At 33.5% G+C, this 24529-nt stretch overlaps 1 protein-coding gene across 1 annotated transcript in view; it reads left to right on the top strand.

Annotated features, from left to right (window-relative positions):
* Positions 1 to 24529, top strand: part of SI (sucrase-isomaltase) — a 115127-nt gene that overhangs the window by 43634 nt on the left and 46964 nt on the right. Inside the window, exons 23-33 of the mRNA XM_023739131.1 lie at positions 539 to 709; positions 2740 to 2895; positions 4366 to 4368; positions 8028 to 8231; positions 10914 to 11068; positions 12555 to 12723; positions 14220 to 14316; positions 14408 to 14520; positions 14623 to 14748; positions 16882 to 17010; positions 17745 to 17855. Coding sequence (XP_023594899.1) covers positions 539 to 709; positions 2740 to 2895; positions 4366 to 4368; positions 8028 to 8231; positions 10914 to 11068; positions 12555 to 12723; positions 14220 to 14316; positions 14408 to 14520; positions 14623 to 14748; positions 16882 to 17010; positions 17745 to 17855 — 1434 coding nt within the window. The remainder of the gene's footprint in view (positions 1 to 538; positions 710 to 2739; positions 2896 to 4365; positions 4369 to 8027; positions 8232 to 10913; positions 11069 to 12554; positions 12724 to 14219; positions 14317 to 14407; positions 14521 to 14622; positions 14749 to 16881; positions 17011 to 17744; positions 17856 to 24529) is intronic.

Genomic DNA, 24529 nt, shown 5'->3' with positions numbered 1-24529 from the left:
ATTTAAATATAATAGATGAGTTTGTGGTCATGACATTGATGCACAAAAGTATCTAGACTTCTTAAAGTATTATACCTTGTTTTAAGCTACATGCCTTAGAAAAATAATTTCAACATATTTAAAAATCTCTTAATGTATCAGTCACTGCAATAACTGGTATGGATTTGGGGTGAAGATGAAAAAACTATACACAAGGCCAAATGTTTTGAATAATTAATAACCAATGTTGGATTTCTTCAAGTATTCCTTTTTGCCAAAACTAAGTTATTCTTCATCAATATTAGGGCTAGAACCAAAAAGGTATATATGAGTTGCATCAAGAATAATTTATCTCTAAAAATAAATTTTATAGCAAGTATACCAAAAAAAAAAAGCTTGAAAACAATTACCAAGGAGTATTTTTATATATGCTACTTACATGGAGAGAGCTGTGATAGCGGAAGGTAGATGATTGGTTTTCTTCCTCTTTCACACCTCTATTGTTATTTCAGGTTTGTGTCCAAAGACTTCCTACTTAACACATGATTTTTTTTTTCAGAATACTTTAAAAATTACATGCACACATTCATCATACCAGGAAGGAACCACTTTAGCATTTGAAACTATAAAAGTCCTTGGGTTGACAGACTCTGTTTCAGAAGTTAGAGTGGCAGAAAATAATCAAACACTGACTCCTCATAACAATTTTACTTATGATGCCTCCAACCAGGTAAATTAAATGTTTTAAAATATTACAACTGATTTATATTCCCACATTTAACATTATATAACCATTCAAGTACTTGGTCTTGTGATATTTTCTTTCTTCATGACATATATTCCTATTCTTTCTTTTCATCCATTTTGCAGCCAATATTCCATTTTATGCTATTTCTATTTACAATTAGATATCAACATTAAGGGATATCCTTGCCACTGCTCATTCTCTATTTCATTTTATCTTGGAAATCACTTATAGTTGTCTTCCTAATTTTTTTTCATAGCATTCTCCTGCTCTGAATTCTAATTTTCTATTATTGCATACAATATAGATTCCAAATGTTTTGATTTCTCACTAAGACTTTAAAACATTAATTTAATCCATTTATTTGGCCGTTCTCCCTTCTCCCCCTTATATGAGTGCTCAGTGTCCTCAGAATATGTCTTGCACATTTCTGACTTCATATTTTTGTTTACACTCTTTCTTTCCAGTAGAATGCCTTCCTTATCTTGTCTATTTAACAGATGTAGTAGAGAAGGAAAACGATTCTCAGAAGTGGACTCTAATCCCAGTCTTGCTGTCTAAGCATTTAAATGCACTAAACTGATCTCTCAGAATCTCCACTTCCTCATCTGTAAAATGTAATAGTTAAATCATAGTGTAGTTTTGGGTAACAAATTAATGTATTTCAAATGTTAGACAATAATAATTCAAATCAGGAAAGCTGCTTTTATTGACGTTTACTTTTCTACCATTCATATAAAACTAAATGGTTAGTAATATTAGCAGAAATAAATTCTAAATTATTTGAGAAAAGGAGTATTGCCTTATGATATTTTTTCCTAACTCTGTCCTACTGTTAAGCTCTCTGTCTTACTGTTTTTCACTTAGCAAATTTCAGAAAAATGCATAATAGTTAACTCTTTTTATTTAGTAAACAGACTATAATTTATAAATCCCTAACACTGTAAGAAGAAATCAATATAAATATAAAACAGGCTTTGAGAACTTTATGAATATAAAAAAGATTATCAAGAGGACACAATACAAAATTATTTTTTATGGTTATGTGTGTAAGCTCAATTTGTGTCTGTTTATTTTTATGCCTATCTTAATATATACAGAGACACTAATAGATATACCTTTCTAATCCTGCTGTGCTTAGGCTGATCTTTATATAAATTTTCTTATAAGTAAAGTTGGAGGATATCCAAAAGCAAGCTATCCAGAGGAAAGTCTGCTTTGGATTAAATCTTGCCCGTGTTATTCCGAAGATATATAAGCAATAACTAAACTTAACATTGCAATATCCTAATAATAGATATAATTTTGTATTAGAATATATATTCATAACTCTCCTCTTATTTTTTTTCCTTTTTTTACATGTCATATTATTTCTCCTCCAACTTGTCCCTCAAACATTGTAAGCAGTGAATAAAATTAGAGAAAAGTAGGAAATAAATATATATTCCCTTCCTCCAGCTTTGAAAGCCTCCATGTTAAACAAACTGGTCAATTTTTCTATCTTGTATATACCTTGAGTAAATATATATTTGATTCATAGTATGTCTAAAGCGTTGTGTTAGGTGTTTGAAATTTCACACCTCATTCATTTTGCATATCATCCTCTTTCAGTAGAAGTCATTATCCTCTCCTAAAGGGAGGGAGATTGAGAATAATATAAGATATACAATGTGCCCAAAGACACATGAGCATTGAATGTCAGAACTAAGTACTGAACTAATGTCTAGATGCAAAGATAATGCTTTGCATCAGTATTCTACTATACCTCTCAAGGCTTTCCTGATGTGAGCTTTTAGCATTTCAGCCACAAGATTTTTTTTTTTCTTTTTTCCACTCAGTTCCAATTCTTTCTATTTTTTTATATTCCACTTGAATACAGTTATTCAGGTATTATATCAAACTGTTAATGATTTGATTTGAGAAATGCTGTGGTTGCTGCATTTCATAAAATGTTAAGTATTTTAAAAAATTGTCCAATGGTCAGAGATAGTCTAATGATATTTTTGTTTTCAAAGATTCTTCTAATTGAAAATCTCACACTTAATCTTGGAAAAAGCTTTGAAGTTCAATGGAATCAATTTTTCTCAGAAAATGAAAAGTTTACTTGTTATCCGGATGCAGACACTCCAACAGAAGAAAACTGCATACAACGTGGCTGTTTATGGGAAGCGGTAATAAGAATTTTAAATATGACTCTGATATGACTTTCGCATAAGCATTTCAGTGTAAACTTTACATATTATAATTTTAATTTGACAGCATATCAAGTAAATTCATCTTGTGATGTGTTTGCAATTTGAAATTAGCACCTCTGATAGACAATTTATTTTTATCTTAATTATTACTTCAAAGATATAGCTTAACAAGTGTCATACTAAATGGGTGTGTAAGTTGCTTTCCATGCACACTTTGGAAAATGTGCCTTTATTTTAAGAAAATAGTACTCTATTTGTTGCACTTATTAAATGTTGACAGTGCCTGACTAGCTCAATTGGGTAAGATATTAATTATGTCAGTAGGGAACAGTCTTTCAAAAGCATTATTTCAAGGTACTAAAACTTCTGAAGTCGGGTGACAGGCTAGGTCTCTTCCCCTAAGTGGTATAATTTCTCATCACCTATTTTGGCCAGTCTTTAAACAGAACAGTGATGGCTCTGGATGGCAGATGTTTTAACCAATGTTACAGAAAAGAGATATGGGAAGAGTCTCCTGTTGCTGTGCTTGTTTTTCAAATCCTAGGCCTTTTGCATCATCATTGGGTTTTGTCATCAAAAAATCTATTTCGTATAACCCAGGGAGGAAATGCATGTGTTTTTCTACAGAGAAGAGTCAACTGCCAATAGCTTCCCAGACATATCTGTATTTCTTTGAGAGATGTAGAAAAATTGCACCCATTCCTTTCCATTGCTTGATAAAGCAGCATAATATTTACCATTAGGAAAGATTAAGGAAGAGTTAAAGAAAAGAAATGAGGAGCTGAGAAAATTTTGAGATCAACGAAGGTGAAATAGTGCATTATTTTTCCATTTCTCCAGTATCTTCCCTTTAACATGTAGATCTCCAGTCAAATCCCCATTGTATTCAGAGCATGCTTACTTACTTCCACTATCAAAACCAATGTAAAGGATGAGTGTTAATTAATTTTATTAAAGCACAAATATTTTCTAAAGGTGGAAACGTGAAAATAATGTTACAGATTCTTAGGTCAAATTATTTCAAGCATAAGAAGCCATTAAATGTGTTGATTTAGAGTGCTTATATATATATATATATATATACTTGTGTTTCCTTAGAACACACTCTTTATTCATTGCTTCATTTAACAAATATTTATTGAGCCCTTCTATGTTCTAGGGACTGTTTTAGGTAAACAAAATAAATTCCCCTGCCCTGACGGAGCATTTATTTTAGTATGGAAAAACAAACAAATAATAGAAAAATGCTGTATTATGTTACATAAGTACTACAGAGAAAAATAAAGCAGGAAAACCAACAGGGGAATGCCAATTGTGTAATTTTAAAGATTGGATAAGGAAGCTTTCTTTAAGAAGGTGACATTTGTTAAAAAATCTGAAAGAAAGGAAGAAAGGGAGGGATTCTCCAGAAAGAAAAAGATCAACCTGAAGTGAGCTTGAAGTAAGAATGTACCTAGCATAGTTCACAAGCAGCAAGGAGGCCACTGTGTCTAAAACAGAATGAGTGAGGGGAAGAACAACATGAAATGATGTCATAGACACATAGAAACAGGTAATGTAGATTTCTTGGGCCCTTTTTAGGATTATGATTTTTACTCTGAAATAGGATGCTAATGAAGAGTTTTGAACAGCCATCACTGGGCTTCATTTTAATGGGATTATAATGGCTGCTATGTTGATAACAGACGGTTAGAGGAGCAAGGCAGGGAAGCCTGGTAAGAGGTTGTTGCAATAATCAAGGCAAAATATCACACAAATTGGGCCAGAGTGGTGATAGTAAACTAGTAAGAAGTGGTTGTCTTTTGTCCATATTTTTAAAATAAAGCCAGTAGGTTTGTTCTTTCATTGCATGTAGAATATAAGAGAAAGACAAGAATAAAGAATGACTAAGTTTTTTAGTTTGAACAAATAGAAGAAAGGAGTTTATATTACCAAACATTGGGAAGACTGTGAGAAAAGCAAGCTTAGAGGGGAAGAGCTATGTTTTAGACAAATTAAGGTTGAGAAGCCCAGTAGAAATCCAAGAGCAGTTGTCCAGTGGTGAGTTGTATTTAAGTTAAAGAAATTCAGAATTTTATATCCCAAGTAAGATTTACAATTTAGATTATAATTTCTAAAGTCATGTGATGGTACGATACCATCAAGAGAATGAGCTGGGATAGAAAAGGAAAGAGTTTCAAAGGTTAAACACTAGATAATGCTAACTTATTGTCAGGGAAATGAGGAGGAACAAGAAAAGAGATTTAGAAAGAACGGCAAAGAATTTGGTTGAAAACAAAAAGGAATTTTGGGTCCTGGAAGTCAAATGACCAAAGCAGTTCAAGAAGGTAGAAATAATCAACTGTACAAATTATGCTTATAAGTCAGTAAGTTGAGGACTGAAAACTGACATTTAGCTTTGTCAACATGGAAAATTTTTGGAACTTTGACAAGAAAGGTATTTATGGAGTGTTAGAGGTAAAATCCTGGTTAGAGTGAGTTCAAGTGTGAATCAAGGGACCAGTTGGAGATAAGGAGTATAGTGAATTCTTTTATGTTTTGCTGTAAAGAAAGCAGAGAAATAGGGCAGTAATTGAAGAAGTTAGTGAGGTTAGAATTTCTTTCTTTTTTTAACTGAGAGAAATAGCAAAATGGTTTTATGCTGTTAAGAATAATTTATAATGAGTGAAATATTAGTGATGCGAGAGAGAGTAGAAAGGATTGCAAGAGAGATTTTCTTGTAGGCAAAAAGGCATAGGATTGGAACACAAATGAAATGGATCACCTTAAATAGAAGCACAGAGAGTATATATCTTATGTGAGCAGGTAAAGAGGCAGAAAGGTGGGTAGATGTGGTGTTTAGTTCTGATTGCTGTCTTTTTCATATTGAAATAACAAGGGAAACTATTAGGTGACAATTAGGATCCGGAGAGACTTGCTGGAGGTGTGAGAAGAAATGAAAATGTCATGTAGGGCCATGTGTGATAGTGAATTAACTAGGAAATACAGTAAGACTGCGCCATTAGGCCCTCTTTTGACTTTCATGATTATATAAAGGGAGAGCACTCAGCATGGTTGTATGTATTTTCCTAGCCACATTCAACCACATAGTTGCAGGCATTTAGAAAATAGAGAATTTTTTTTCTAGGATTGTATTTTTGCCAGCTGAATGTGAAAATGCAAGCAAGGGGCATGAGAATTACAGTTATATGAAAGGGAATGATTATAATGATCAACAAAAAAAGTAAACTTGGTAAGAGGGAATTTAAGACACTAAGGAGTGAGGGAAATAAAAGGGCTGGATTGTGTAGTTACTCTGGTTTTGGTCACTCTATCTATGGACTTTTAATTTGCCCACTTTCATGGGAAATCAAACAATAAAGAAAGAAAAGATATATTTTCCCAAATTTGAATATAATAAATAATTAGTGGTGTTCTCCAAATCACTAATAATTTAAGAAAACAATCTTATGTCCAAATTCTTAGCACCTTTCTGATTCTTCTAAATCATGACAGTATTCACCTAATTTCACATTTGTACTTAGAGCTGATTGCAGGTCACATGAACTCTAAGGGTCCTACTGGTCAAATGACATCTGAGACAGTGGGTCTCAAACTTCAGAACCGGTATCTAAATGTAACCTTTGTACTACTAAAATCTGTAGATGTATTTGGAGAAGGGCAGATTTGAGAATAATAATAAACTACTCGAAGATTCATTATAAATTTAATCAACTATGTATTACTTGGGCAAACAAATATTAGCTTATAGATCTTTATAATGTTTCTCTAAATTAATTAACCAGATTATTTTCATCCTAATTACAAAAGATAGCATTGCCAATGGAAACTATCAACAAGAAAAATAACTGAGAAAAACGGTAATGAGAAAGGGGAAATGATGCTATAGTGAAGAATATCTATGGGGGAGTCATAGACAAGCTTTACAATTTTCCAAAGTCAGTTGTATTTTTGGTTCTATTGCCATGCATTTCATGCACTGAATTTGGAATGAGTGCTGTACTACGCATTTCAGTTAAAGATCACTTTAAGATAAAAGTATGAAAGACTTAGTATCTTAGTAGCTTAAACAAAACAGGATTTATATTTCTCTCAAAAAAAGATAATCCCTGTCCTAATATACTCAATGTCCATTAAGGTCCCCGGATCCTCCATTTGATTTTCATCCTCAAAGTTGTATTATGGCTTCAGCCATTATATTGGCATTCTGGACATGTAGAACAAGAATGGTGGAAGGAGCAAAGACATCTCAATTTAATAAGCTTATACACCTTTCTGTTAAGGAGCCTTCAGGGATCATACACAGCTTTTACAAAAGAGTCTCAGAAATGTTTTAGATGAGGACATTGCTGCTCCCAACAACACAATAATTAACTAAATAAAGAAGATGAGGGTGGTGGGTTATAGTAAGGCAAATATCCCTCAGTGCCACAGACAATCATTCTCTCTCTTAGGTCCTAGCTTCTGCCCCTTTATAAACCAATCAGCTGTGATCCTTGACCACATTTCCTGTAATCGACCAGTATAAGGACTCATCATGAAAGAGAGTTTCAATTACAAGTGAAAGAAAAGAACTGTAAGCACCCGCCCTTCTGAGGGTTGTTGTAGATCCATTTTCACATACAAAAACAGTCAATCTGAAGAGTAAAAACAAACATCAAATCCAATATTATTAGTAGTATACTTAATTTTTGCAAAGACAACACAATTCAATGTTATTTCCTGAGGTGAAAAGCTATGCATTTGATGCATCTGCTTTACTGGTCTATAGACAAAATACAAATATTCTATAAACATTTTAGTTCAAGTTGTCTCAGACTGCACAATAGGTATACTGTGTTGTCAGTGCAATTCCATTTTACTATTAAACAATAAAACTCGGAAATTATTCATTGTTGTTGTTGATGCTGTTAGTCATTGAGTTGGCTCTAACTCCTAGTAACCATAAGTATAACAGAACAAAGTGTTAACCAGTCCTCTGCCATCCTCACAATCATTGCTGTGTTTGAGCCCATTATTACAGCCTAAAAATAGATCTGCCTTATTTGTTAGAGTCAAATATTACAATACTTGCATATCTGACAGTGAACATGTATTTTGTTTTTTAGGTTTTTTCATCCAAATCGCCTGAGTGTTACTTTCCTAGAGAATACAACCCTTACTTAGTTAGCTCAACCAATTACTCATCAGTGGGTGTAACAGCTGACCTCCAGTTAAATGTTGCTCAGGCTCGAATAACGCTACCTTCTGTGCCTATCTCAACTCTTCGTGTGGAAGTGAAATATCACAAAGATGATATGCTGCAATTTAAGGTAAGATTAATATACACTGTATCAATACTTGACTCATATCTTGAGACAAGAGTTTTTTTTTTAATGTATTAGGTGCTTGGAAGTACAATATAGATGGTAAGGCTTAGTAATTGGTTTGATGACATTCTATAAAAACTTTTTTTTAACATAGCTCATAATTAGGTGCTTGACAAATGTAGCTTTTCATGTTTACTAATTTTATGAGTAATTAAATAAATAGCAATTTAAAAATATTTAAATTCTTGCTATAAAGATAATTAGCAAGTGACGGAAAACTGAACTATGTTGCTATCCGATTAAAATGAATCAAACAGAATGTTTATTTCACCTACTCCTCACTCATAGACTATCTTGTTATCTGGCATTTCACATTTATGACAACAGTAAAACATCTAATATCTGACAATTTTGCACATTAATAATGTACCTCTGGCAGTAACGAATGCTGAGATGTGAGGTGAGAGTAACACTGGTTGTGATGGTTAGGATTATATGCCAGCTTGACTAGGCCATGATTCTCAGTGGCTTGGCAGTTACGTAATGATGTAATTTGGCAGTTACGTAATAATGTCATCCTTCATTTTGTGACCTGATGTGGTCATCCTCCATTTTCACATAACATCAATTTTCACATAATGATCTGGTCTTTGGAACCTAACCATGTTGATAAGTAAGGAGTGGGTGTAGTTCCACAATTTTTAAATAGTGTTCTGATTTTTCTGGTCAATGCAATGAAATACGAAAAACTATATAACTTTCTCAACATTTGCAGTTAATAAATATTTTATTTAAGAACTCCAAGGGAACCCATTAAGAATTGTATTAGAAATAATAAGAAAGATAAGCAAAATGACTGCACAAAAAATAAAATGTCTCTAAACCCTTTTTTTCTGTAAATGATCATTCACCAATTAGAAGCTAAAAAGTTGGCCAACTGCGTTACCAAAAGCAAATGAAAACACAATCAAGTAAGCAATAAAAACAATTAAAAAATAATAGGAATAAGTAGACTGTGTATATGAGTAAAAAAGTCTGTTAAAAAATGTTAATAGATATATGAAATAAGTCCTAAAGAAAATCCTGAATAAGACTAAATTTTATTTTTTGAGTTAACTTATTTCGCTCAGTTTATGCCTTTAAAGTATTTTTGCTACAAATCTTAGAATTTATTTTGAGACTTTATAATATAAGCTTTAAGTACAACTAGAAAGACAAATATATGCAAATGGTTAAAACTTAAAAGGGAGTGATAACAATTTGCATAATTAAGACACTCCTGGAGGTAGAATTGTCTGACAGTTTATTATAACAGGGTGTCATAAAAACACATGGGATACAAAAATATATCATGTATATAACTTTCATGCAAAACAAAGCAAACTTCACAAATTAATGATAAATTGATTATTTTATTATCCATGAGGAAAAGTGGCTTGCCTCAAATCATATGTTGAAATAAAAGTTAGAATGAGTTGCATGTGAAAAATAAATCAAATAAAAAGGTAGAAAAACAATTAGCTACATATTTATTTTTTGTTTGGCTAGTCAAAGCTTTCAAACCACAAATACAAAGGCATAAAACCCATAAGTAAAGAACAATACATTTTCTTAATAAAAGTTAAACATACTTCCAAATAAAAAAATACTGTAAACAGAAAACAAACAAAAAAAGTGGGTAAATATCTGACAAAAATATGACAAAAAATAAACAAAACACTTTCTATCATAAAATCAAGAAATATACTAAGACCTCATAAGCAGACATTTAAAGGAAGAAATTGAAATTAAAAATAAAAATGTTAAAATATTTACATTCATTTAAAATCAAAGGAAAAAATTTTAAAGGAATATAAATGTCAATCATGTAAAAATAGGTGAAACCTCACTAGCAAGGAAATTAAATTGCAATTAAAAATAGATACTTTTAATGTGTGCATAAATCACCATTAGAGTACATGTTTTTGTGAAAATATAAATTAGTACAATAATATGTAAAGCAATTGGCCAGTAGATATCAAGAACCTTAAAAATGTTCATACACTATGACATAGCAATCGTATTTCTAAAAAGTGCACTGAGAAAATAACCAAAGACATGAATAAACATTAATGAGCAATAACACTCACTGCGGGATTATACATGTGACAGAAACATATTGGGACAGCTTCAGTTTCTAACCGTGATAGAATAAATAATTTTGATATATTCCTATAATAGAATTTTCAGCTCTAAAAGTTTTGTTTTTCCAGATGTTTCATTGTATAAAAAAGAAATACAAATCATCAAAAAAAACAAAAAAGTACAAAAACTCAATACTCAATTTGATCCCATCATATACATGTATATGGAATTTTACATAGCTGTATTGGCTATGGAGCCCTGGTGGTGTACTGGGTAAGAAGTATGCCTGCTAACCAAAAGCCTGGCAGTCTGAATCCACCAGCTCCTCCTTGGAAACCCTGTGGGGCAGTTCTGCTCTCTCCTGCAGGATTGCTCTGAGTCAGAATAGACTTAACGGCAACAGGTTTTTTATATTAGCCATAGATTTAGAGTTAGGAATTATATGAGAAACAAATGTAAGTATTCTTGTTTGAACTATTATTTCCATTATTAATGATTACTTAAATAATATGTCAACAGTAAGAGTAAACGATATCTAGTTTCATTATTTTTCTGCAATAGATTTATGATCTCCAAAATAAGAGATACGAAGTTCCAGTGCCATTAAACATTCCAACTGCTCCAACAAGCACTTACGAAAGCAGACTCTATGATGTTGAAATCAAGGAAAATCCTTTCGGCATCCAGATTCGTCGGAGAAGCACTGGTAGAGTTATGTAAGTGATTGACTTATTTTATATGAGGGCTGCTATGATTTTATTTTAGGATAAGGAAGGTAATATGATTATCTCACAACGTTCACTATTCTAGAATAGTATCACACCCAAAATAGTCTTAGTTGTATTAAATAACTTGGCCTATTTTAATGTTTCTAAGCTAAACAATTAACACACCCAGGGATCATCATAAAGGATTTATCTAAAATTTCATTTACATGTTGGATGTGATTGATTTCATTATTAAATATCAGACTCATTCTTCTAACCAAGCTGAGAACCAAAACCAATACTCCTCTTGAAAAGCATGATGAGAGTGGGCAAAAATAAGTAATTAGAAAGTGAGTTATGTAAACATTTTCTTAGAATTGTTGAAAATTGGAGTTTATTGCAACTGGAGTCTGATAAAGTTAATGCTATTTCTACCACTTATTAATGAAAGGAAATTAAGACATGTTTCTAGATACATTTTTATTTTGTAATAAACAGATTTAGTTTAAAAAATTTCATGCCTTTAGTCAAAAGCTCTGAAAACCCATACTATAATAAAAGATACTTCTATATAATTTAAGCTTGTGGTGCCATCCTTTAGAGGATGATATTGTCAAGATGGATGAAATAATGAAAATTATGTCTATTTCTTAAAATAATTTTGTTGTTATGACAATATTTTTCTTTGAAAGGATGAAAAGCTAAGTCATTTTGTAAAAAGTTCCTGGTGCAAAAACATTATTTACTTGGGAACCATTCTTCTCTAATAAATAGTTTAATTTTTTTTAATATAAAAATTTTAATGTGTCCCAAACTCTTTGAATACTTACACTTCCTCTCGCTGCTATAATTGCTTTCTTTTCCTCTTCCCTTAAGTTCTTGTAAATTACTAGAAAAACAGTAAATTCTCCATAACACAATTTTTCTAGATTTCCTCATAAGCACTGATTTTCATAAATATAAAATAAAAGAAGAAGAAAACAATTGATTGTAATAATTAGAGTAATGATTGGGGAGAGTTAGGGATTAAAATATTTATTATGCCAAAATTTTATATTTTAAGATTGATTTATATTCTCTATATAGAAAACATTTACTGTTGTTACCTCCAAACATTGAGAAAACTGAGAACTTTCCATTTCTTGGTCATATGTTACTGAGTCATATATAAGTATATACAATTTTTAAAAAAAATACAAGTCTAAAGATAATCATGTACAATTATATGTATTATGATTTTCCATGTTAATAATGGTGAGTATATAAAGCTATTTTACATATACATTAACTTAGCCAAAAAACAAACAAAAAAAGTGTATTAATGTAATTATTTCCATTTGGCACTTGGGTACAATAAAATGTGTATATTTATGGTCTATTCAATACGTATATATGTATTGAATTTTAGATCGCCTAAGAAAGAATTACAATTATTACTTGTCGTACAATTTTGTATATATTTTTAAAGAATAGAATGGTTTTCTTTTGTTTCTAGTTGGGATTCTCATCTGCCCGGATTTGCTTTTAATGACCAGTTCATTCAAATATCTACTCGTCTGCCTTCAGAATATATATATGGATTTGGAGAGGTGGAACACACAGCATTTAAGCGAGATTTAAACTGGCATACTTGGGGAATGTTTACAAGAGACCAACCCCCTGGTGTAAGTTATCAACATTTAACTACCCGATGAAGAAACTGTTAACACCATGATTAGGTTACAAATCAGTTCTTTGTAGATCTGTACTTCAGAAATGAAATATGACAAAGGGGCTTTAGAAAGCATAGCCATCTCCAGAGCTGCTGTCGTGATGATTCTCTAGTGGGAGAAATAAAGTCAACATAAACTACAGATAAAAGTCGAGAAGTGGATGGATAACAACTTGCTTGACTATAGTGAGAAACGAGGTTGTGACCCAACTTCTTAACTCTCTCAACTGCATACAAAGAACATGCTAATTCAGTATTCCCTGTCAAGCCCACCTTTAGTCTGAGCATTCAGAAAATAAATGTCTAGGGTTCTCCTTGAAATTTTCTCAACTTCTTAGATAATGATTTGATCCTAACTTTGTCCTTTATCACCCACAGCTGCAGTCCTGCATTTTTATGAGGCCATACTGCTACTTTAGAAAACGTTTTTATATGCTTATGACACTTTTCCCAAAGTTTTGTCTTGATAATGGAATATATTTCATGAATATTTAATGCACTGTATAACAAACAATATTAACCATAATTGTTTCAAACATAACTTGTAAAAGTTCATTTTAATAAAAAAACTAGCTCATTTCCATTTTGTACATGTGAAGTGTACATAAAGGATATATTCAATAGAAGATTATAAAAGTGTGTACTATTACAATCATTTTTTAATTGTGATAAGTGCTCAAACAACTTTTTTTTATCACACTAGTTCAAATTTAGATTACTGAAGGCTCTTTTTCGTTTACACCATGGTGAAAGAATATATTTTATCAAAATTTACTTCTTAAAGATCCTTCTAAAATTAGTATTGTTATTATTTGTTTAAAATAACCTTGATTCTCAATATATAAAATTTCTTTAACATGCTCATCAATTACTGGAACTCAAGTGTGGGCTAAAATATGTCTGTTTTGGGGTCATCAGGATAAGTCTAGTGACCTTCAGTAAGTCATTTCAGGACTTGGAGCAGAGGTTTTGTATTTTGAAAAATGATGATGTAGCTGATGATGAAATTAAAAGCTTTACAAAATAAAATATATAAACTTAAGATGTGATTTTATGGGTAGTTTGAGTACGTTTATCACCTTAATCATTTCTAGGACATTCTGTTATTGAAAAAGAAGTGCCAGTTTGTAAATGAATTAAGACATGTACCATGTGGAAAAGAAAACAGTAAGCTAATACCAACAGTGTTTTTCATCAGTGAACATGGCAGTTTTTGTGATTGTTACACACTTGTGTAATCATTTGCATGCTCTAAAGCATTCAAAATTCAAACAATAGAGAAATGATTTCCCTAGGAAATATATTTATTTATTTCAATTCACTCATAGTTTGAGTGTGCAAAACAGGAACGTTTAAAACCCGAGATTCAATCTTATAATGAGTTTAAAAATGACTGCATTCACATGTTATTATTTAAATATGTTATGTTTCAAACTTTATTTATTTCAGTATAAACTTAATTCCTATGGATTTCATCCCTATTACATGGCTCTGGAAGAAGAGGGCAATGCTCATGGAGTTCTCCTACTCAACAGCAATGCAATGGGTAAAACTTGCTGAATTGCTTCTATTTTATGTAATTTTTAAAATAAATGAATATCTCATACATAAAATGTAATCATAATTTGGATTTCCAGATGTTACATTTCAGCCAACTCCTGCTCTAACTTACCGCACAGTTGGAGGAATCTTGGACTTTTACATGTTTTTGGGCCCAACTCCAGAAGTTGCAACAAAGCAATACCATGAAGTATGATTGCACATTTATTTTTAAAACAAAGTTTACATGTATATATAATATAATAATATAATTATCTTAGTTCATAAATAACAAAATTCCTTTTTTTCAAAGGTAATTGGCCGACCAGTCATGCCTCCTTACTGGGCTTTGGGATTCCATCTATGTCGTTATGGGTACAGAAATACTTCAGAGGTTCAGCAACTGTATGATGAAATGATAACTGCCAAGATCCCTTATGTATGTATATCTGTTTTTAAGACAATGTTAAGTATACTATCTATAAAAGCAGAATATTTAAACACTTACGTACTTCAAAATTATTTTAAGTACTTGGTAATAATCAGTGCTTGTTTGTTTTTAATACCACTCACGAATTGGATAGGAGATCATTATAAAATGGTTTTATGAGATTGGTGAAGGGATAATACTCTTCTTTTTTCTTCTTTCTGCTGAGTTCCATGAGCATGAGTAATACTAAACCAGTCCCTGTACACTTGCTTTTCTCTCATAAACTTTGTTTGCATAGGGAATCACACATTATGCATGCCTGTTCTATTTAGGTTAGAGTAACAGGCCACAGGAATCAATTTCATCACTTGATGTGTTGAATTACAGAGAATGAGTTGGAAGTGAAACTGGATGATTTTGCCCTGGAATAGATGATAATTGTAAGGATCCCTGGTGGCACAATGGTTGAACCGAAAGGTTGTGGTTCGATCCCACCCAGCGGCTAGGGGAGGAGGTTAGAGACCTGGCGATCTCCTCCAGTAAATATTACAGCCTAGAAAACCCTATGGAGCACTTCTACTCTGTCACATGGGACCTCTATGAGTCAAAATCAACTTGACTGCACCCAATACCAACAACAGCAATGAAAGTTGTAATGCTAGAATACAAAATGAAAGGAATTATGCAGCGTCCTTTCCCCTCAGTGTTCAAGAGACTAAATATTCATAAGTATCTGCAAATACTCAGCCCCTGTATATCAGTTTTTAGCAAGATTAAGGAATACCAGGAACTCCTGGTTATACTTAAATATGGAAGCCTAGAATGCTTGATATATAGGAGCTCATTCTAAGAAAAATCAGAAGGACCTCACTATACGACAATTTTCCCTGTAACATAACCCCATATATGCTTCCTGAATTTATAATTAAGGGAAGAATTAATAGTGTAGCTTGATGATGTAGAAATATGCAAGTAGAAACTTATGATAAAAGGAAGGTTTCTTATCATGTGGTGGACTATATCAGCCATAAGGAGCCCTGGTGGCACAATGGTTAAGCACTAGATTGCTAACTGAAAGATTCGAACCCACCCAAAGGCTTTGTGGGAGAAAGACCTGGAGATCTGCTTCTGTAAGGACTGCAGCCAAGAAAACTCTGTGGGGCAGTTCTACTCTGTCATGTAGGGTCACTATGAGTCAGAATTGACTCGACAGCACACAACAACAATGTATCATCCATGTTTTTGTAACATGTAGAGAAGAAATTGAGCTAATGTCTATTAACAGAAACTAATTAACAGATTTTTATTTAGGTCTAAATTGCAGACTTCATGATAAAATTCAAGCACATGTTAGTTTAAACATACTTTAAATATCTGTCTGTAACCAAAGAGCCCTGGAGGCACAGTGGTTAAGAGCTCAGCTGCTAGCCAAAAGGTCAGCAGTTTGAATCCATCAGCCACTCCTTGAAAAACATATGGGGCAGTTCTACTCATAGAGACCTATGAGATCACTATGAGTCGGAATCAACTCAATGGCAACCAATTCAGTTTTTTTTTTTTTTTTTCGTTTTATCTGTAACCAATACTTCACTTATTTAACCTTGGGCTTTTATTCCAAGCAAGACTTTGGTGGATAATACCAAAAGTATTTGACAATAATTGATGAATTTACTAATAATTAGTTCTCCTTTTTGTCAGTATTAGTAATAATCTACAGTTATCCTATATTTGCTTTACTGTTCCCAGAAATAGAGCAACACCTCTTTCTGAGTACAGGGTACAAATTTACAATTTGCCATTTAACATAATTTCATAGTATCATAAATCATTTTATTCTTGTGTCCTTTGGAAATTACATAACTAAATACACTGATTTGGAAGAATTTTTACTTCTAAATCAAAATTACAAAATGAAATGTCGACAAAACAGAACATTTATATAAACTTGTTCTTAGAATGTTTTGCGTCTTTTACATGCTATTTTTATTCCTTGAACACTGCATCACTTGAGTAACTCTTTAGGATCGAGTGAAGAGACATTGAAACTTTAATATTGCTATAACTTTCATAATTACAAAAGAATGTGATACACTCACTATTTTGTGATTCTTACCACACTGCCACAATTCTCATGTATTTCAGGATGTTCAATACACAGACATTGATTACATGGAAAGGCAACTAGACTTTACAATTGGTGATGATTTCCGTGAACTTCCTCAGTTTGTTGACAAAATAAGAGGAGAAGGAATGAGATACATTATTATCCTGGTCAGTATTTGTATTTTATATTTTATCTGTCTTATTATTTTGGTTTTATTAAGATTTCTATGCTAGAATGAGAGAAAAATGGCATTTTAAAATATAAAGTATATAACTCGTATCCTACTCCTGGATCTATAACTTTTTTCCTTTAACACTTATTCTTTATATGTAGGCTGCCACAGGTTGTCTTTGTACTTTAGATATATCCTTGGAAATCTAAGGCAAAATATGGTGAATTAAAGGCAAGCTGTTCTCTATTAATCATCCAAGCTGTCTGAAAACTGACCTCAATTTATAGACGCCATCACAAAGTATTGGTGGATTTTTTATTTCTATACAATTCTCAAATCATTCTCTAGGATTGCTTCTTATGTTTGTCATATTTTAAAAATTGCCCTGAAGTTAGTGATGGAGTGGAGAAAATATTTTATCAATAACTTAAAGGAAGTATATTAGGCAGGAAGAAACCTCACTGAACAAGTAAAAACAAAACAAACAACTCTAGTAATCTTGCTTGAAATCATAGCTGATGTATTTTCATAAGTCCTTAGCATTTCCTTCCACAAGAAAGTAGACGAAATCTAACTAGAACATTGATTTTCATGCAATTCGTCAGTCTATATGACAGCATAATATTATGAAATTTAATAATAAAAAAATCATAATGTTTCATGATGACTACCCTGGTGACTATACTTTTATTTCACGTTTACATGGTTTGTATTTTGTTTCAATTTTAGGATCCAGCAATTTCTGGAAATGAAACAAAGCCTTACTCAGCATTTCAAAAAGGAGTGGAGAAAGATGTCTTTGTCAAATGGCCTAACACCAGTGATATTTGTTGGGCAAAGGTACTAAGTTCATGCCTTGAATATTTCATTATAAAATAAGTTTAAAAATGTTATTTCATTGAAAGTTTCTATTTAATTAAAATATTATTAACAAACCACACTCAAAGGGAAATAGATATATAAAAAATGTAATGAGTTACTTATTAGTAAATAAAATAATGAATTATTATTATCAAATTATAATAAGTTAAATTATTAGAAACAAAGAAAAAATTAACACAAGTTCAGTGTCAACATACTATCTGTTTCATCATTAAATTCTCTTCTATTGGATTTCTTGATCCCGTTTTTCAGATTTATTATAAAATCACCATTATTAAAATGGCTACACATTTTTCTTTACTATAAAAAAATTTTAAGTGTTTGTCTGTTTGTATTTCTCTTAGAAATACCTCATTAATAAAAACAACAATATTTTTGTTAGCTGTTCCTGACTTTAATAAGGAATATAATTCACTGTATTTCATATAAGCAATACTATTCAGACCTGAATATATTAATATATTAAAGAAAATATTCTAATTTTACTTTCATATGAAACAATCAAGAGAAACATATTAATGGTCATAACTAGAATAAAAAAAAATCCCATAAGAGAAAATGTAATTAGACGCAATGTGGGATCCTTGATTGGATCTTGGACCAAAAATAGGACATTAGTGATAAAATTGGCGAAAATAAAATATTATATGCAAATTAATTAAAAATAATGTATGAATGTTAATTTATTCATTTTGGTAATTGTACTATGGTCATGTAAGATGTTAACATTAGGGGAAGCTGCGTAAAGTGTGTACACAAATACAAGATATAGTTTTCATAGCTTTCTCCAAGTCTAAAAATATTTCAAAGTAAAAAGTTAAAAATGTATAAAATTTAAGAAGTCCTATGGAGAAATTCCCCCAAGTGTCTGTCAGTCTGTCATACTGTGGGGGCTTGTGTGTTGCTGTGATGCTGGAAGCTATGCCACCGGTATTCAGATACCAGCAGATACCAGCAGGGTTACCCATGGTGACAGGTTTCAGCTGAGTTCCAGACTAAGACAGACTAAGAAGATGGATCCAGCAGTCTACTTCTGAAAAGAATTAGCCAGTGAAAACCTTATGAATAGCAGTGGAACATTGTCTCATATAGTGCTGGAAGATGAAACCCCAGGTTGGAAGGCACTCAAAATTTTGACGACTGGGGAAGACCTGCCTCCTCAAAGTAAGTCGACCTTAATGACGTGGATGGAGTCAAGCTATCGGGGCCTTGATTTGCTGCTATGGCATGATTCAAAATGAGAAGAAACAGCTGCAAACATACATTAATAATTGGAACTTGGAATGTACAAAATATGAATCTAGGAAAATTGGAAGTTGTCAAAAATGAAACGGAATGCATAAACATCAGTATCCTAGGAATTAGTGAGCTGAAATGGACTGGTACTGGCCATTTTTAATTGGACAATCATATGGTCTACTATGCCGGAATGACAACTAGAAGAGGAATGGTGTTGCATTCATCCTCAAAAAGAACATTTCAAGATCTATCCTGAAATATGACACCATCAGTGATAGGACAATATTCATACACCTACAAGGAAGACCAGTTAATATGACTATTTTTCAAATTTACATATCAACCACTAAGGCCAAAGATAAAGAAATTGAAGATTTTTACCAGCTTTTGCAGTCTGAAATTGATCAAAAATGCCATCAGAATGCATTGATAATTACTGGTGATTTGAATGCAAAAGTTGGAAACAAAGAAGTTTCAGTAGTTGGAAAATGTGGCCTTGGTGATAGAAACAATGTCGGAGATCCCATGATAGAATTTTGCAAGACCAGCAACTTTTCATTGCAAATGCCTTTCTTTACTAACATACACGTGGACCTCGCCAGAGGGAATACACAGGAATCAAATCAACTACATCTGTGGAAAGAGATGATGGAAAAGCTCAATATCATCAGTCAGAACAACCCCAGGGGCCAACTGAGGAATGAACCATCAATTGTTCATATGCCATTTCAAGCTGAAACTGAAGAAAATTAAAACATCCACTAAAGCTAAAGTACTACATTGAGGATATCCCACCTGAATTTAGAGACTATCTCAAGAACAGATTTGACACACTGAAAACTAATGACAGAAGACCAGACAAATTGTGGAATGACATCAAGGACATCTTACATGAAGAAATCAAAAGGTCATTAAAAAGACAGGAAGGAAAGAAAACACCAAAATGGATGTTAAAAGAGACTCTGAAACTTGCTCTTGAGCGTTGAGTAGCTAAAGCAAAAGGAAGAAATGATGAAGTAAAAGAACTGAACAGAAGATTTCAAAGCGCAGCTCAAAAAGACAAGGTATAATGACATGTGCAAAGAGCTGGAGATAGAAAACCAAAAGAGAAGAACACACTCAGCATTTCTCAAGCTGAAAGAACTGAGGAAAAATCTCAAGCGTCGAGATGCAATAGTGAAAGCTTATATATGGAGAATATTAAATGAGGCAGGAAACATCAAAAAAAGATAGAAAGAATACACAGAATCATTATACCAAAAAGAATTGGTCGACATTCAACCATTTCAAGAGGTAGCATACGGTCAGGAACCAATGATACTGAAGGAAGAAGTCCAAGCTGCACTGAAAGCATTGGTGAAAAACAAAGCTCCAGAATTTGACGGAATACCAATTGAGATATTTCAACAAATGGGTGCAGCACTGGAAATGGTCACTAGTCTATGCCAAGAAATTTGGAAGACAGCTACCTAGCCAACAGACTGGAAGAGATCCATATTTATGCCTATTCCCAATAAAGGTGATCCAACTGAATGTGGAAATTATCGAACAAAATCATTAATATCACAGGTAACTAAAATTTTGCTGGACATCATTTAAAAGCAGCTGCAGCAGTATGTCGACAGGGAAGTGCCAGCAATTGAGGCCGGATTCAGAACAGGACATGGAACCAGTGATATCATTGCTGACATCAGATGGATCCTGGCTGAAAGCAGAGAATACCAGAAAGATGTTTGCATGTGTTTTATTGACTATGCAAAGGTATTCAACTGTGTGGATTGTAACAAAGTATGGATAACACTGCAAAGAACGAAAATTCCAGAACACTTAATTGTGCTCGTGAGAAACCTGTAGATAGATCAAGATGCAGTTGTTTGAACAAAACAAGGTGATGGTGCGTGGTTTAAAGTCAGGAAGGGTGTGTGTCAGGGTTGTATCCTTTCACCATACCTATTCAGTCTATATGCTGAGAAAATAATCCAAAATGATGGACTATATGAAGAAGAATAGGGCATCAGGATTGGAGGAAGACTCATTAACAACCTGCATTATGCAGGTGACACAACCTTGCTTGCTGAAAGTGAAGAGGACTTGAAGCACTTACTGATGAAGATCAAGAACTACAACCTTTAGTATTGATTACACCTCAACATAAAGAAAACAAAAATGCTCACAACTGGACCAATGGGCCCCATAATGATAAATGGAGAAAAGACTGAAGTTGCCAAGGATTTTATTTTACTTGGATCAACAATAAACACCCATGAAAGCAGCAGTCAAGAAATCAAAACATATATTGTACTGGCAGATCTGCTGCAAAAGACCTCTTTAAAGTGTTGAAAAACAAAGATGCCACCTTGAGACTTCTGGGCAACATGGCACTATAGACAGAAGCACCACACTGTCCCTCCACAGCAAAGATCCAAAAACTAAGTCAAACAGAGACAAACATCAATCCTGAAACCCTAAGCATCAAATGAAGAGACAAAAAACTCAGCGAAACACCGAATGGAATAAGAAACTGACAGAGAACAGAGAGTGAGGAGAGATACATGCAGAGGTCCCTTATCAGAGAATACAGCATGGATCTGCCATCTTGGACTCCTGTCAGAGATCTGCGAACAGGGAGTACGGGAAAGCAGCTTCACGGAGCTCCCAACAGGAGACAGAACAACTGGTAATCAGTGAATCACGCTTTCCAACCCCCTGTTCTTCTTCACCCCCACTCAGCCTCCTTTGCTTCCTGTGGCCACAGTCTCTTGGCTGGGAAGCACCAGCTAAGATTCCAGCTGCCTGCACTGGCCAGCTCCCTGAGTGCCATTTGTTGGTTGTGAGCATTGCTTTTTTCTTCTTATTTTGGTTTCTTCCATACCTCTCACAACCTGTCCCTCCTTTCTCTAAAATACCCGGCTCTGTGTGCCATCTTTGCTTCTTTCTGAAAGGCTGTGAAACGCCTCTCAACTGTGGAACTTCTTTCTAGCCCATGCCACCATGCTGGTAGGATCCCTGGGGCTTTTTTGTTTGTTTCTTTCTTTTGATTTTTTTCTGTTTTGATTTGTTTGTTTGTTTTCTTTTGTTGGCTTGGGAGCCCCTTCTAGCTGAGAAGTACTGTGTGGCTGAGGAGACATTTCCTCAGTCTGCAAGCTGCACAGTGGGATCCCTGAGATAATTTCTTTTTCTTTTTTGTTTGTTTCTTTTTTTTAACAGATTTTTTGTAGATTTTCTTTCTTTTGTTTTCTTTTCTCTCTTTTTCCCCTTTTTGTCTTTCTTCATGTCTCAGTTTCTCATCTCTATATACTTACCTTCTCTTCCTGTCTCCTGAATAATTGACACTGTGTGACACCTGAACCCTTCTAGCCAGGCTGTACTTCATGGCCTGGGAGCAATGTCCCCAATCCTCGCATCCTCACTGATAGAATCCCTGGGGGCTTTTCTTTTCTTTTTTTTCCCTAATTTTTGTTTATTCATTTCTTTTGTTCTATCCCTTTTCTCTTGTTTTTCTCCATTTCTCAGACTCTTATCTATCCACTCCAATGGAAAGCTCCCTTAGCAATCTTTTTTGTTTGTTTGTTTACATGTTTTTGGCTCCTGTTCCTCTCTCCTCTCTCTCCTTTCCCATGCTCACCTTAGCTCCACACATCACAATCTCCTCCCACCTTCCTGCCTACCTGCACCATGCACTGTACGTCACACCCCTGAGCATCAGAGGTGTGGCCTACTAGAACCTGTCCTGCACTTATTCCCTGACCACCCTGTTGGCCCTAGTACATGCCACAAGCAGCCCATCCAAGCAACTCCCCATCACCTGGACCTGCCCAGCTGTACCATACCTGAATAACTGACCCTACCCATTGGAGAAAGTGGTGAAAAGTATCATGCCAACAGCTGAGCAAACAACAAGGAATACAGAGCCCGCCTGCTTATAACCAAATAAAACAAAAAAGTAAGATAAAAAGAGCAAATCTAAAATCAATAAATAAGGAAGATAACTACAGAATGTCCCGAAGATAGCAGACAATATCAAAACACATTAAAAAAACAGAACAGGATGGTTCCAGTAGGCATCCAAAATAAAACACCACATGACTTTCCAGTAGAACAAAAAGCACTAGAACTACCTGACAGGGAATTCAAATCTCTGATATTCAGAGCTAGCCAAGAGTTGAAGCAAACAGCAGACAAAAATGAGGAAAAAATAGACAAATTCATGGAAAAGGCAGACAAATTCGTGGAAAATACAGATAAAACAAGGAAGAATTCAGGGATATAATACAGGAACAAAATGCTAAAATAAATTCACGAATAGACATCATACAAAAAAAAAATTAGGAATCCAAAAGGTAAACAACAAGATTTCAAAAATGGACAGTGTCATAGAAGGCCTGAGGAGCAGGATTGAAACAATGGAAAACAGGATCAGCGAAATTGAAGACAAACACTTGGATACAGCTCTGTTCGAGGAAAACTCAGAAAAAAGAACAAAGAAAAATGAAGTAACCCTGAGAATTATGTTGGATACAATCAAAAGCAAAAAGTTTCGAGTGATTGGAGTTCCAGAACAGGAGGAGAAAACAGAAAGCAGAGAGGATCATTGAAGAACTGCTGACAGAAAACTTCCTCAGTATCATGAAAAATGAAAAGCTGGCCATCTGAGAAGTTCAAAGAACCCCATATAGGATAGATCCCAAAAGAAAATCACCAAGACATATCATAATCACACTCACTGAAACCAAAGACAAAGAAAGAATCCTGAGAGCAGCTCAAGAAAACAAAAAGTCACGTACAGAGGAGAAACAATAAGACTAAGTTTGGATTATTCTGCAGAAACCATGTAGGCAAGAAGGAAATGGGATGACGTATATAAAACCTTGAAAGAAAAAAATTACCAGCCAAGAATAATGTATCCTGCAAAACTCTCATTCAAATATGAAGGTGAAATTAGGTCATTTTACATAGGGACTATGTAAAAACCAAACCAAACCTACAATAATTATTAAAGGGAGTTCTTTGATCTGAGAACAAGCAACATCAGACCACATGCTGAATTTAGGATGCAAAATTGTGCCAGCCAGATACTTACCTAGAAAATGAACTCTCAAGGACTATACAAAACCAAGAGAATTACAACAGAAAACCAGAGAGGTTAATCTGTAAATAACAAAAACATCAGAACAATAAAAGAGGGAATAAACATTGTAGGTATAGAATCTTCTAATGGAGATGAAGGCAAGTGATAACAGGTAATAGTAGACTGGTTCAAACATAGGAAGATAAGGGTAAACTTCAAGGTAATCACAAAGAAAGTTAACAAACCTACTCATCAAAATAAAGAAGAAAAACATAAAGTCTCAGTAAAAACAAAACCTACAAAAACAAAAGAAATGAAAAAAAAT

The sequence above is a fragment of the Trichechus manatus genome, unplaced genomic scaffold, assembly GCF_000243295.1.
Source record: "Trichechus manatus latirostris isolate Lorelei unplaced genomic scaffold, TriManLat1.0 scaffold00129, whole genome shotgun sequence".
NCBI lineage: Eukaryota > Metazoa > Chordata > Mammalia > Sirenia > Trichechidae > Trichechus > Trichechus manatus.
Note: the sequence above shows the minus strand (reverse complement) of the source record. Positions and strands in the feature narration are given on the sequence as shown.